Raw genomic sequence first — 13,324 nt, 5'->3', positions numbered from 1 at the left:
AACACTACCAAAGTCTTAGGTGAACCACAGTGACTGGTCACCCTAAAAACAGCTATCAAAAGGGCTGGGCTGACATGAAGAGCATGTTGAATTTTTGTAAGAAAATAGGACTATAAAATGAGGTAGGGGAAATAAAGTTACATACAAACTATTACTGCTGAGTTGTTTGAGGACAGGATCTCTGTCCGGACTCATTTGTGTATTTCCCCAAAGCATCAAGCTCAGAGCCTCACATATTACAAACTATTCAATAAATATTAATATGTTTATGTAATCAATGTGGAGGGGACATGGTAGGAAGCACAAATGGGAAAACATAACCTTAAGGACTATATTTCTGTGTGAAGAAAAACTGAAGTTGAAGGAAATACTAGCTTTTCCTTACTGGCCGAGATGAGTTTCTAAGACTGCTTTAATATTTGAATGCTGGAGCCAGTATACTCTTTCCAAATCCTGCCTCCATCAATATGGATACTAAGTTATGTATACTGGGGAAGAAACTCTTCTATCACAGATGAGCTTCAGCAAATTGAAAAAAAGTTGTGGAGAAAAAAGTTAAGATACTATACCATATCAACTCCACTAGGGAGCATATAATTCGTTATTCTTTCCCAGAGAAATCTTATAGTTTATAACATAAGAAAACTGGTTTGTGACTTAAAAAAAAATTATTAAGAATTTATTTCATTATTTTTTCTTTACCCCCTAATATTAAAACTGTACATCATGAATTATTTATTTATAACATACATTTTTAAGAAGTACAAATGGATTACCAACCTTAAACTGCTAACCACCAAGTCAAATGTATTTTCTCTGAAGGGAAGGAACTCTTCATCAGCTAAAATGCTGACAGTAGGAATTTCCATTTCTATGATATTTTTCTAGTGGTTAAAAAAAAAAATTCAAAATACATTCATATAGAATCTCAGTTACTAATGCAATCATTGTTAAATTTAAGTCAATGTCATATTTACTTGGCAGTTTCTATTCCTTCCCAAAAAAAGCCACAAAAAAGCTCAAGAAATATTTCTTTTTTTTAAATATATATATATATATATATTTAATTTATTTGACAGACAGAGATCATAAGTAGGCAGAGAAGCAGGCAGGGAGAGAGGAGGAAGCAGGCTCCCTGCCGAGCAGAGAGCCCAATGCGGGGCTTGATCCCAGGATCCTGGGATTATGACCTGAGCTGAAGGCTGAGCCACCCAGGTGCCCCTCTTTTTTTTTTTTTTTTTTAAAGATTATTTATTTATTTGACAGAGAGAGAGAAAGAGTTTGAGGGAGGGAACACAAGCACAGGGAGCAGGAGAGGGAGAAGCAGGCTTCCTGCTGAGCAGGGAGCCAGATGCTGGGCTCAATCCTAAAACCCTTTATTCTTTCTAATGGCAGTCTGATGTATATGAAAAATTTAAAGATGAACATCAATGAATCTGTAAATTCTACTAGTAGGAATTTATTTCCGGGAGAAAAAGAAATCAAACGTACCAAGTTGCTTTATATAAGGATGTTCTTTACAGTATCAGTTATTAAGAAAACAGAAATATAGCTGCCCTTCAATAGAAATTTAGCTAAATACACCATGGAATATTCTTATATTGGAATACTATATAGCCATTTAAAAAGGTGGAATTTGGGCTTATATGTATCATTTGCTGATATAAAAGAATGATACCCTGTGAAAAACATGGCATGTTACCTGAATAAAATTGTATGTTGGGAGACAGTTATACATCTGCAAAGGTGAAGATCAAAATGTCACCCGTGGTTGCCCCTGAATGGTGGAACCAGGGATGATATTTTCTTTCCCTTTACATTTCCTGTATTGTTTAATTCTTTATATGTATTATATATAATCAGGAAAAAAAAACTATTTTCATTTTGAAGGAAATAAAAAACTAAAAATAAAACCAAGAGATCAGAAATCATGACTGTTATAAAGGTACCTACCAAAGCATTTTCTGCAATGTCTACTTGGAAAAACTTTCCAACAGTTTCCTGCAATGGAATAAAGTTAATCAGGTAAGACAAAACAAACAAAAAGCCACTGACAAAACAAAATAACTGCTGAAATTGCTAAAAGAGAAAGTGGCAATCATAGAGTCATTTTGAGCTTTGTAAGGGTATTTTTCTGCAATAAAACCAGTATAGTAAACTATCAGCTTTAATAACATATAGGAAGTCACACAGATTTGAATAAATGCAATCATGCCTATATTTAACACATTTAACTATATTTAAAAAACACACAACATATGTATGAGTAATCAGCCTCTTCAGTTCACGTCACTGGATTAAGGCTTATGTGTTAACTTTTCCATAGCACAACAGGCTGAGAGTTGGTCTCCACTCCTGGGCCACAAAAGACCTGGACCTTTCAGTTGTTCATTCCAAGAGTTTACAAAGAGTAAAGAAAGACTTAATAAACGCAGACACTTGGGGAGAAGGGGAACTCACTGGTTTCATTTTTCCCTGTTTCATCTCTCCTTTCTTTCTTCCGAGAGCCCTGCACCATTTCTTTCCCAGAATAACACTTTCCACTATGCTCTTTTCTCCAGGATTCTGCTGCCCCCATCATCATCTCTATTAATCTTCCATCTCTGTCTTCTGTGTCTCCTTCCCTTACCTTGAAACAGGCATAAGCCTCCCAATCTCTCCTCACCTCTACCTTCTAGTTGTTCTGTTTGCAATCTACAACTCCAATCTCAATGTTTTTCTCAATTCTTCGTAACCTATTCCAACTTTCACTGCTCTAACAACACTATTTACAAACACTATTAACAACCTAATCAACTACAACAGCATGTCTGCTCTCAGTCCTACTTTACTTGACCTCTCTGAAGTCCAGCACTGTTGGTGGTCTCCTAGAAACTTCTTCAGTACTTTCTACTCTGCCTCCCCTCCTTCTGATCCTTTCCACTTCATGCACACCCCCTTCTTAAAGACCTTTCTTGCCCACAACTTGGAAAGGGTACCCTATTATTGCCTGGTCACTGCTAACTAGTCAAGTGCAACTGGTGTGCAAGTGAATGTTTAACTACAGGCTGTAGTGTTTGCCAGTTTCTGTGGTGTAATTCCTCTTCATTCTCCCACCCCCAGAAATAATTGTGGACGGTTCTTTTCTATATGCTTCTCAAGTAAGCTTATATTCCCATGGCTTCAGTTATCACCTCTGATAGGCTTCCAAATAAGAACAATAGCCTCCACGTAACCTTGTCTCACTTTATCCTGTTACTAACCTTTGGAGATAGGTATTACTGCTCACATTTTACAGCAATTGAAGTCTGGAGAAGTTGGGTAACTGGCCCAACAGTATATAGTCAGTAAGTGGCAGAGCAGAATTTGAAATCCCTAACTGTCCAAGTTCGAGTCAGTGCTCTTAACCTCAACACCCCAATTCCAGTTTCCAGCTACCTGTCAGACATTAACGCTAAAAACAGTCCACTGTTACCTCAAACGTAACATATTTAAAATGGGAAATTCCCGGGCTCCTTGCCCCATTACATCCCCTGACTTTTTCCGGTCACTGAAGTAACTTCAAAGTTATCTTGCATTTATTCATGCAATATTAACTTAACAAATCTTCACTGTGTATTCTAGGTATTGAGAACTTAGCAGTGACCTCAAATGAGCAAGACTATGGCGTTTATATTCCAGTAAGAAAAGAGAGACACCAATTAAACAAACATATATCAGATGCCATGAAATAAGCTATGGAGAGACGCAAATACCCAGTGGTGAGTGGGGACCCTATTCTATAGAACAGTCAGGAAAGGAATCTTTGATGAAGAGTCATTTGAACAAAGACCTGAAACAGGTAAAGAAGTAAGCCACCCAGATATCATGAGGAAGAACAGAGAACAACAAGTATAATGCAAAGCCCTGGCCAGTTTGAGAGACAGAGAGAAGGTCAGGGTTGCTGAAAAGTAAGGAATCAGGGTAAGGACATAAGGCCAGATAAATGTTAGGGGAGCCAGATCACTGAGGGTCTTATGGATTAAGAATCTGGATTATTACTGAATTAGAGGAGAAGCCAACAGCTCTGAGCAGAGGGCTGGCAATGAAATGACTTGTGCTTTAAAAGAATTACTTTGCTGTGAGAATGGACTGCTGAGGGTGAGGGTAGAAGCAGGGAGGCCAGTAAGGAGGCTACTGCAGTATAGACCAATATGATAATAATGAAAGTAGTAGGAAGTGGTAGTTACGGATATATTTTGAAATCCAAGTAATATTTGTTGATGGATTCAATGTGGGAGGTGAGGACAAAAGAGGCATCAATGAACAAGTTTTCTGGCCTGAGCAACTAGAAGAATAGATTTGCCCTGTCCATGACAACAGTGTTTTGGGAGCTTCTCACACCCTATTCCTACCAGCCTAGCCCAAGTGTATGTTTTTGTTGAAGTAGATTCAATATAGAAAGCCCACTATAATCTGGTGTCCAACACAGTGTCACATATACAGGAGCTAAGATGATAAACAAATGTCTTTATTGTCTGAATTAGAAAATGCAAAATAAAATGGTATAAGCCTTAAAAAAGATACTTATATAAAATCACATAGAAATATTTCTAATAACAATATTAATATTTTTCTCAGATAAAAGATTAGCTTAATAATACTTTCCAAATGAATGTCAATCTGATTTTACTTGAAGTATCAAAAACATTTGCACAAAATGGGAATGAAGAGCAACACATCTCATACAGATTTAAAGAAATTTTAAGTCGGAATCACTGTATAAAACAGATTGAAAAAAAAAACCCACTTTAAGAAAAAAATACTTAGGAGAAGACACAAAACCACCACTGGCTCACCATTTTTTAAAAATTTAGTGATTTTGATAAAATCTAAATATGAGGGGCATCTGGGTGGCTCAGTGGGTTAACCCTCTGCCTTCAGCCCAGGTCAGGATCCCAGGATCCTGGGATTGAGCTCCACATCAGGCTCTCTGCTCAGCCTCTTTCTGCCTGCCTCTCTGCCTACTTGTGATCTCTGTTAAATAAACTAAAAAAACAAACAAACAAACAAACAAAAAACTAAATATGATACAAACTGAACTAAGGAAGACTTTCTTTAACAACAGTCAATTTTATTTCTTAAGGTAAATTAAGTCACTGAATACATATACCTTATTCAAATGTTGTGCTATGTATCCTCTTCCACAACCAACATCCAAAGCAAGGGAAAAATTTCTAAAAAATAGACACAGAAGTTATATTTTGTCTGTAATAACACAGTCTACAGAACAATTGCTAAAACTGATTTTTCTTAAGTAAAAACATTTTAATGAACACAACTTTCAAAAAGTTACACCATCCGCCTTTTCTGCCTCACCTTATAAGCTGTTTCTACCAGAGAACATATTAAAGGAGCAAGTCTATCTGTTCCAGACATTCACAGGACCTCACAGTCAACTGGCTTCCCATGAGGTTGGTCCATGATGCGGATTCAAAGAACAAATTTAGTGGGGATACTTTAATTTAATTACAGAAATAAAGAATGAAAAGAAGCTAACATAAGTTAACATGAAAATATCAGCATAGCTGTCAGGAACGTAATGATCCCTTTTTCTCAAATTTGTCGAGGCAGCAGATAACTTAAAATCATGTAAAATACCGTGAAATACTAATATGTTAAAATAAAAAACAAAACAAAACACCAACTAAATAGTAGCTAACTTTTACTAAAATCATAGCAGGTTCAAAGCAATATGCTAAGTGTTCAAAGTAAGTCAACCCAAGGTCACTCAACTAATAAGCAGTAATCAGAACTTGAATTCAGTTAGTCAGAATCCTGAACCAGAATTTTTTTTTATTAACATATAATGTATTATTAGCCCCAGGGGTACAGATCTGCCAATCATCAGTCTTACACAATCCACAGCACTCACCATAGCACATACCCTCCCCAATGTCCCTAACTTAGCCACCCTATCCGTCCCTGCCCACCCCCAGCAATCTTCAGTTTGTTTTTTGAGATTAAGAGTCTCTTATGGTTTGTCTCCCTCCCTGTTCCCATCTTGTTTCATTTTTTCCCTCCCTATCTCCCACAACCCCCTCCCTGTCTCTCAAATTCCTCATATCAGAAAGATCATACAATAGTTGTCTTTCTCTGATTGACTTATTTCACTCAGCATAATACCCTCTAGGTTCCATCCCTGTTGTTGCAAATGGCAGGATTTCGTTTTTTTTTTTTTTTTTTGATGGCTGCATAGTATTCCAGTGTGTGTGTGTGTGTGTGTGTGTGTGTGTGTACACCACATCTTCTTTATCCATTCATCTGTTGATGGACATCTAGGTTCTTTCCATAGTTTGGCTATTGTGGACATTGCTGCTATAAACATTCAGGTGCACAGACCTCTTCGGATCACTACATTTGTATCTTTAGGGTAAATACCCAGTGATGTGATTGCTGGGTCATAGGGTAGCTCTATTTTCAACTTTTTGAGGAACCTCCATACTGTTTTCCAGAGTGGCTGTACCAGCTTGCAATCCCACCAACAGTGTAGGAGGGCTCCCCTTTCTTTGCATCCTCAACAACATCTGTTGTTTCCTGACTAGTTAATTTTAGCTATTCTGACTGGTGTGAGATGGTATCTCACTGTGCTAAACGAGAATTATTATCTCTCATACTACACTGCCTCCTCTAAGTATATGTTATACAAAACCAGTTCATACATCTAGTTGTAAGCCAATTTCATTGACAAGAAAACTTAAAAGTTTTATCCACTAATAACATTTTTTCTACTGGAACCAAAATTAGGAGTCCTTTTTTAATTTCTGTTAAAAACTTATGTCAAAAATATAGAACACCAGAGAACTGGTGGTGAGAAAGAACCATTTACTTACATAACACCCTCTATCTTGATTGTGAACACAGGCAGTATGACATGATAAAAGTATACAAGCTTTGGGATCGGAAAGACAAGATTTAGAATTCTGGGCCTGCAATTTACTGACCATGGACAAGTGATTTAATCTTACTGAATGTTTCCCCATCTATAAAATGAAAAAGTTACTACCTCCCTCAAGAGAAGTTTATGAAATGGTACATTTAAAGTATCTAGCACAGTACAAATGTTCAACAAAAGTTAGTTATGAGTTATTTTTATCACAGATTATAACACTTTTTAAAAAAGATTTATTTATCCATGAGACAGAGAGTGCGTGCCTGTGTGCACACAGTGGGGGGACAGGAGGATGCAGATTCCCCATCAAGCAGGAAGCCTAATCCCAGGACCCTGGGATCATGACCTGAGCCAAAGGCAGACACTTAACCTGCTGAGCCACCCAGGAGCCCCCAGTTTATAAAAGTAATTAAATGGACTTCAGATACCACAAAGAAGACACTTAATCTGTGGGGTTAAGTTTTTTTAAGAATCAACAAAAGATCAGTGTGGACAATATAAACTATACTTCGTAACAATAGAACATTAGTGCAAGGGCATTTACACTGGTATTTTTTTTAGACTGTATTTTTAATAATTTAGTTCTAAAGAGTTAATGTTAGCTTAAAACATGCTTTTAGCCACAATCCCAAGTCTCTCTGTAGATCTATGTTTTGCTCAGTACTATGACATAAAAGACTGCAAAATCCATACTAATTTGGAAAATTTATTTCATTTTTATTCAATGGCCTATAATCCAGGCAAATGACTGCAGTACAGAGAGCTAGCTATTTGTTTCAAATCCTTAAAATAATGGAACTAATAAAACAGATGAAATGGGAGTGATTATCCGTAACAATGAAGCATTTTTTACCATATGACATTAATTCATCCCTAAACTCTTTTAAGTAGCAAGAAATCGCTAAAAAATGACTTGAGTTTTTGATTTAAAAAAAAATTCCCCTTTTTATAAACAAATGTAATAAATTCATCCCTTGTTTGTCTAATTTAATGGATGTCTTTAGAAAAAAGAGCACAAAAAAGTGATTTGCTAACATCATAGAACAATCTACAGTAAAGACATTATTTAACTATTATTTATGTGGTTCCTGCCACACATCTATAAACTTGAATTTGTAAAATTTTTGTTATGCCTAATACAGAGCAATGAATTCATCAAGGTTTTATTTTTTAATAAATTTTTTTTTAATTTGACAGAGAGAGATCACAAGTAGGCAGAGAGAGAGAGAGGAGGAAGCAGGCTCCACTCCGAGCAGAGATCCCGAAGCGGGACTCAATCCCAGGACCCCGAGATCATGACCTGAGCCGAAGGCAGAGGCTTAACCCACTGAGCCACCCAGGCACCCATGGTTTTAATACTTCTTCAAAGTGTTCTCAAATCTGCCACTATAATTGTCAGAGAAACCTACTGCCATTAACAATACTTAAGATAAAATGGCCAAAGTCTCATATAACCTGAGTGGGGAATGAATCTAGGTAGTCTCTTTCCTTCACTTAGCCAAAGATTCTGTTGTTAATTGTAGTTAAATTTTTAAAGCTAGGTTTAGTAAATCTTAAAAATTCACAGGCGGTCAATTTTCATCTTCATTTTTGGAGCAATGTTTTCATTACTGGCTTTTAGCCAAATGAAACTGAATCAGTCATTCAGGTTCATAAAGAAGCTATGAGCTGAGCTTCTATTATTTTTTTTCCAACAAGGGGAAAAAAGAACACTTGCTCTTCAGACATTAAAAAAGGAGCGATCTGGGGTGCCTGGGTGGCTCAGTCAGTTAAGCATCTGCATTTGGCACAGGTCATGATCTCAGGGTCTTGGGATCAAGCCCCACATCAATCTCCCTGCTCAGTTGGGAGTCTGCTTTAAAAAAAAAAAAAAAAAAAAAAAAAAAGGGAGAGACTTAAGAGTGATTAAAATCACTAATCCCGGTAATAAATTCCTTCAGATTCTGCCATTCAAAACATTAAGCTCTCAACATTCAATCTCTTAAATCTTCAGTCAAAAGTTAATTGCATTTTATTATGATAGTCATCACATACCTCGCTATGTCATACACGCGGTCTGCGATCCGACTTCCAACCTGAAGGATTACAAGCAACAATGATGTATACAAGTTGAATAGGTTTAACAAAGGAGCAACACTTTTTCAGTATTCAATAATCCACAGGTTACTTATGTTTCTACATATTGTTAAGTACTTCTCACTATCCACTTTCAATTTGACCACAAATTATATAAATCTGACCATAAATTATAAACAAAATAAATTATACTATCCCAGGAAACAAACTGAAGTGAATTACGTCAGCAGTCCATTTAATGAATCCAAGACTAAATATCCCTGAATATGTATGTATACGTTGGCCTTTACATTCTAGGTTCTATATAAGATTATAAGGATAAGAAGCAACAGAAGCATAACAGATACATTATTGTCCAGAGATATCAGCATGAAGTATATGAAAGTGAAAAAATATTGTTAGCTAGGGTTTATTACAGATCAATGTATAAATCATCAATTAAAAACTCTATTATCTGAAGACTCATAGGAAATTCTGTGAAACTACTACACAAGTAAACTGCTTTTCCAAGGAACATGTGCAAATTAGAAAGTCAGTCAGATCTGAAGAACCTGCGCTTCATGCTATTCTTCCTAGTCCCATCCCAATTTAAAAGAGGCCATAAGGAAAGTGCTTCCTTTTGCCAGGCTAGCTTCATCTGACAGGAGTAAAGATGTGAGAGCCCAAGATTCTCCACATTCCTCTATTCCTTCATAAACACCCCAGAGCTTCTATTAGACTTGGAAGTTCAGAACATATGTGTACTTGCTTTGGGGGGAAAGAAGGGGAAAGGAAAGAGGTATACCAGAAGTCTTTCCCTGGAGGAGTCTACTTTGTATATCATTCTTATTACGAATAACTTGTTTATTACAAAAAGAACATTCATATACTTCACCTCATTTATTCTAGTCCTACAGATTGATAAGGCCTCAGTCAATTCATAATCTATACACTTTGCTTGGAGAAGAGTGGTTAGAAATATACATCTTCTAAGTATATGTCATTATAAGCCCTAAGAACCAACACAGTCAATCATCTGGTCAGGCCAAACTTGCACAGAGTTCTGTCCAAAGGAGCTCAAAAACTGTTTCTTGCTTTGGCTTTTAAGAGTTCACTACGCTTAACATCAATTTTAATTCATTCCCAAAGAAACATTCACTTAGGCCTGAAGTTGGAGCTGTGTGTCCAGAGAGTACAAACCCTCAGTTTCTAGTCCACTTGGGCAGAGGAAGAGGTCTTTCAAACGAGTACAAATCAGAGATCTTAATTTATCTTAATTAATTTTCCTAAAACATAAACCAGATCCCATCATCCCACTACTTAAAGACATCCAGGCGCTCAACAGGCTAGGAGTGCCCAGATGGTTCAGTTGGTTAAAAGACTGACTCTTGATATTTGGCTCCAGTAATGATCTCAGGGTTGTGAGATCAAGCCCCAGGGTTGATTTTCCACCCCCTATCCCAAAAACCAAAACCAAAAAACCATTAAACAGGTTCACATTCCTCTAGAGCAGGGCTGACCAACAGAAAAACAATGAGAACAATATATGTCACTTTTAAAAAGTAAAAAGGAATAGGAGAGATTATTTTTCACATATTTTACTTAACACAATATATCAAAACTACCATTTCTTTTTTTAAAAAAATATTTTATTTCTTTGACACAGAGAGGGATCACAAGTAGGCAGAGAGGCAGGCAGAGAGAAAGGGGGAAGCAGGTTACCTGCTAAGCAGAGAGCCGGTTCCGGGGCTTGATCCCAGGACCCTGAGATCATGCCATGAGGCGAGGGCAGAGGCTTAACGCACTGAGCCACCCAAGCGCCCCTCAAAACTACAATTTCAACAGGTAATCAAGATTTTTAAAAATCTACTAATGAAATATTTTGCATCCTTTTTTCACACTAAGTTACTGAAATCCGGTGCATTTTACAGATGCATTGCATCTCAATTGGACTAGCTATATTTCAAGCACTCAATAGCCACATGTGGCCAGTGATTATCATACTGACTGGGCAGTTCAGCTGGACGAGAAAATCCAAAGTTCCTATCTCCTGCCCTAATAACCTGCGCCCTCCCTGACCTCCTCTCTCCCACTCTCTCCTTCACCGAAGCTTCAGTAGAGACCTCAATAAGGTTCTTTCCGCCTCAGAAACTCTTCTTCCTTTTGCTTAAAGGCTATTCCCTCCAGATCTTAGTTTGCCTAATTCATCATGTCGTCTGCCTGAGCGGCCCTCTCTGACCATCGCAGTCATTATACTACTTCACTTAAGCACCTCACCTTACTTCTTTGGCTGAAATTACATTTCTTGTTCACCGACGCCCACAAGAATGAAATCTCCTGAAGGTAGCGGTCTTATTCTGCCCATGACAGAGCTGTAACTCAAGCAATATTTGCTGTGAGTGAGTGAATGGATGAATGAATAGCAACGTACAAATAACCTCACCCACCCGCTCAGTGATTACGGTAGACGCTCAGATACGCAGGGCAGCTGCTCAAGGTCATCCGGCGAGATGGGGCGAAGTGGGTTCAGGTGGGGTCAGCTGGAGCCTGGCCGCAGCCCCTCATCCGGCGCCAAAGCTAGAGGCCGTCCCCTCCCACTGCCCGGCGGACTTACCTCCTCTTTCAGGTAGTCAAACTTCATCGGCTCAGGCTGCCGGGCCGCCCAATTTTTCTGTTTCCTCTTCAAATCCCGATCGAAGATATTTAGGGCTCTCGGCGAGGTGCTGCCTGGGGAAGAAACGCCGGAGGCAACCTCCCTGAGGCCGAGGTTCTTTACTGGGACCCCAACCGCGGGAGATCGCATTCTCAAGACCCAAAGACCGCCGAGCCGCAGCATGTCCGGCTGAGACGCCACTTACCGGCGCACTTATCTTGCGCATGCGCCACCGCGCCTCCCGCGCCTGCGCCGAAGATCGCCGCAGACAGGAAAGGGGAGGTAGTTTGTCCGGCCTCTCTTGCCATCACGGCGAAGCGTCACGCAGAGGATTGTGGGTGTGGGTCGCACGTGAGACTCGGCGAGAACTCGGGGGAGGTGAGTGGATTTCGATTTCTAGAAGATGGGCTGTGGAGAGTCCGGAACCGGTTTTTGACAGGGTCTTTGGATTCATGAGGGGTTGCGCCCTTTTTCTTTCCCATTCCGGTCTCATTTTTCAGACTTCTTGGTCCTCGCCAGGGTCCTGTCGAGGGACCTCAGCCCAGTAGCTGTGCCTTAAGGTTTGGGCTTGGAAAGGAGATCGCCGTTCTAGGACCACCCTGGTGTTCTCTGCCTTAGAGGGTGGTTAGAGGGGAGAGTGAAGGTGGGCGTCGGAAGGTGAGGTCAGGTCATCCATCTCTGAATATCTAATGTTTATCGAATGCTTTTGTTGTAAACATTTATATGCATTGCCACTCACAGTTGGATGAGATGGTACCTGCCTCGGTCCCTAACTGTTTAGAGGGTTAAATGCTTCATGTATAAGTGCATTATTGAAACCTGTGTGTCTTTTTTTTTTGATTTATAAAAATTGTTTTCAAATTTAAGTAAAATTCAAGGCTTGCTTTCAGAACAAAGCACTGCTATTGCTACCCTGCTTGATCAGTTCCTTTTTGTTAATAATAGTCAACGATTCTGGGGATGCCTGGGTGGCTCATCGGTTAAGGGTCTGCGTTCGGCTTCGGTCGTGATCCCACGATCCTGGGAACGAGTTCCCCGTGGGCCCCTAGTTCAGCGGGGAGCGTGCGTCTCCCTCTACCTGCTGCTCTCCTGCTTGTGCGCGGTCTCTCTCTCTCTCTCTGACGAATGGATAGATAATCTTTAAAAAAAAAAAAAATTAGCTCCGCAAAAATCTAATCGAGATGGGGAAAAATACTAGTCTCTCTCTCTCCCCCTCTCCTTCTCTCTCTCTCGAAAAATACTAATCTCTCTCTCTCTCTCCCTCTCTCCTCTCTCTCTCTCTCTCTCACACACACACACACACACAAACACACAGTCTAATATGTTTGGGGAGAATCAGCACACTTGGGCCTTATAGAATAAATTATAGAGAGAACTGATGTTTGTTAATAACTAGGATAAAAATTTGCCAGGTTTTTGAAGGATGGTAGGATTTAAAGAGGGAGTTTTGTGAACCGAATCTGAATTGATTTGAGTCTATTTAGTTAGGAGACCAGCCTTGTACAACTAAGGACTGATCAGAGTAGTAGCATGAAGTAAGGACTAACAGGAAGAGTGGGACCAGAATGTGAAGAAACAAATAGGATCAACTGAGGCGTGGGAAACTTTTGATTACGTTAGCTTTTAACTTTTAACAGGTACACAGGTATACAAAAAGAAATGTAGAAATTCCAGGTGAGTGCAGTTGGCTAGTAAGCATTTGTCTC

The 13,324-nt window shown here is 39.0% G+C and overlaps 2 protein-coding genes across 10 annotated transcripts in view; one reads left to right on the top strand and one right to left on the bottom strand.

The window, feature by feature from the left end:
* NDUFAF5 (NADH:ubiquinone oxidoreductase complex assembly factor 5) overlaps window positions 1-11,870 on the bottom strand; it is a 29,344-nt gene extending 17,474 nt beyond the window's left edge. For 6 of the 8 annotated variants that reach the window (XR_004287599.1, XR_004287601.1, XR_004287602.1 and 3 more), the window contains exons 1-5: window positions 11,580-11,870; window positions 8,945-8,985; window positions 5,132-5,195; window positions 1,954-2,001; window positions 781-884 (exon numbers count right to left, since the gene is read on the bottom strand). Coding sequence is in view for 4 of the 8 variants with exons in the window: in XM_032351434.1 (XP_032207325.1) it covers window positions 781-884; window positions 1,954-2,001; window positions 5,132-5,195; window positions 8,945-8,985; window positions 11,580-11,801 (479 nt within the window). In the remaining 4 variants the exon portion in view is untranslated. Of the gene's footprint in view, window positions 1-780; window positions 885-1,953; window positions 2,002-5,131; window positions 5,196-8,944; window positions 8,986-11,579 lie in introns of those variants that run through there. The other 2 variants (XR_004287600.1, XM_032351437.1) reach the window with 2 other exon arrangements.
* A 25-nt stretch (window positions 11,871-11,895) lies between these two features.
* The window catches only part of ESF1 (ESF1 nucleolar pre-rRNA processing protein homolog), a 60,313-nt gene continuing 58,884 nt past the window's right edge, over window positions 11,896-13,324 (top strand). The window contains exon 1 of one of the 2 annotated variants that reach the window (XM_032351432.1): window positions 11,896-11,996. The gene's annotated coding sequence lies outside the window, so the exon portion shown is untranslated. Of the gene's footprint in view, window positions 11,997-12,927; window positions 13,293-13,324 lie in introns of those variants that run through there. The other variant, XM_032351433.1, reaches the window with a different exon arrangement.

This window comes from Mustela erminea, chromosome 7 (genome assembly GCF_009829155.1).
Source record: "Mustela erminea isolate mMusErm1 chromosome 7, mMusErm1.Pri, whole genome shotgun sequence".
Lineage (NCBI taxonomy): Eukaryota > Metazoa > Chordata > Mammalia > Carnivora > Mustelidae > Mustela > Mustela erminea.
This window is presented reverse-complemented; position numbering and strand designations above follow the sequence as displayed.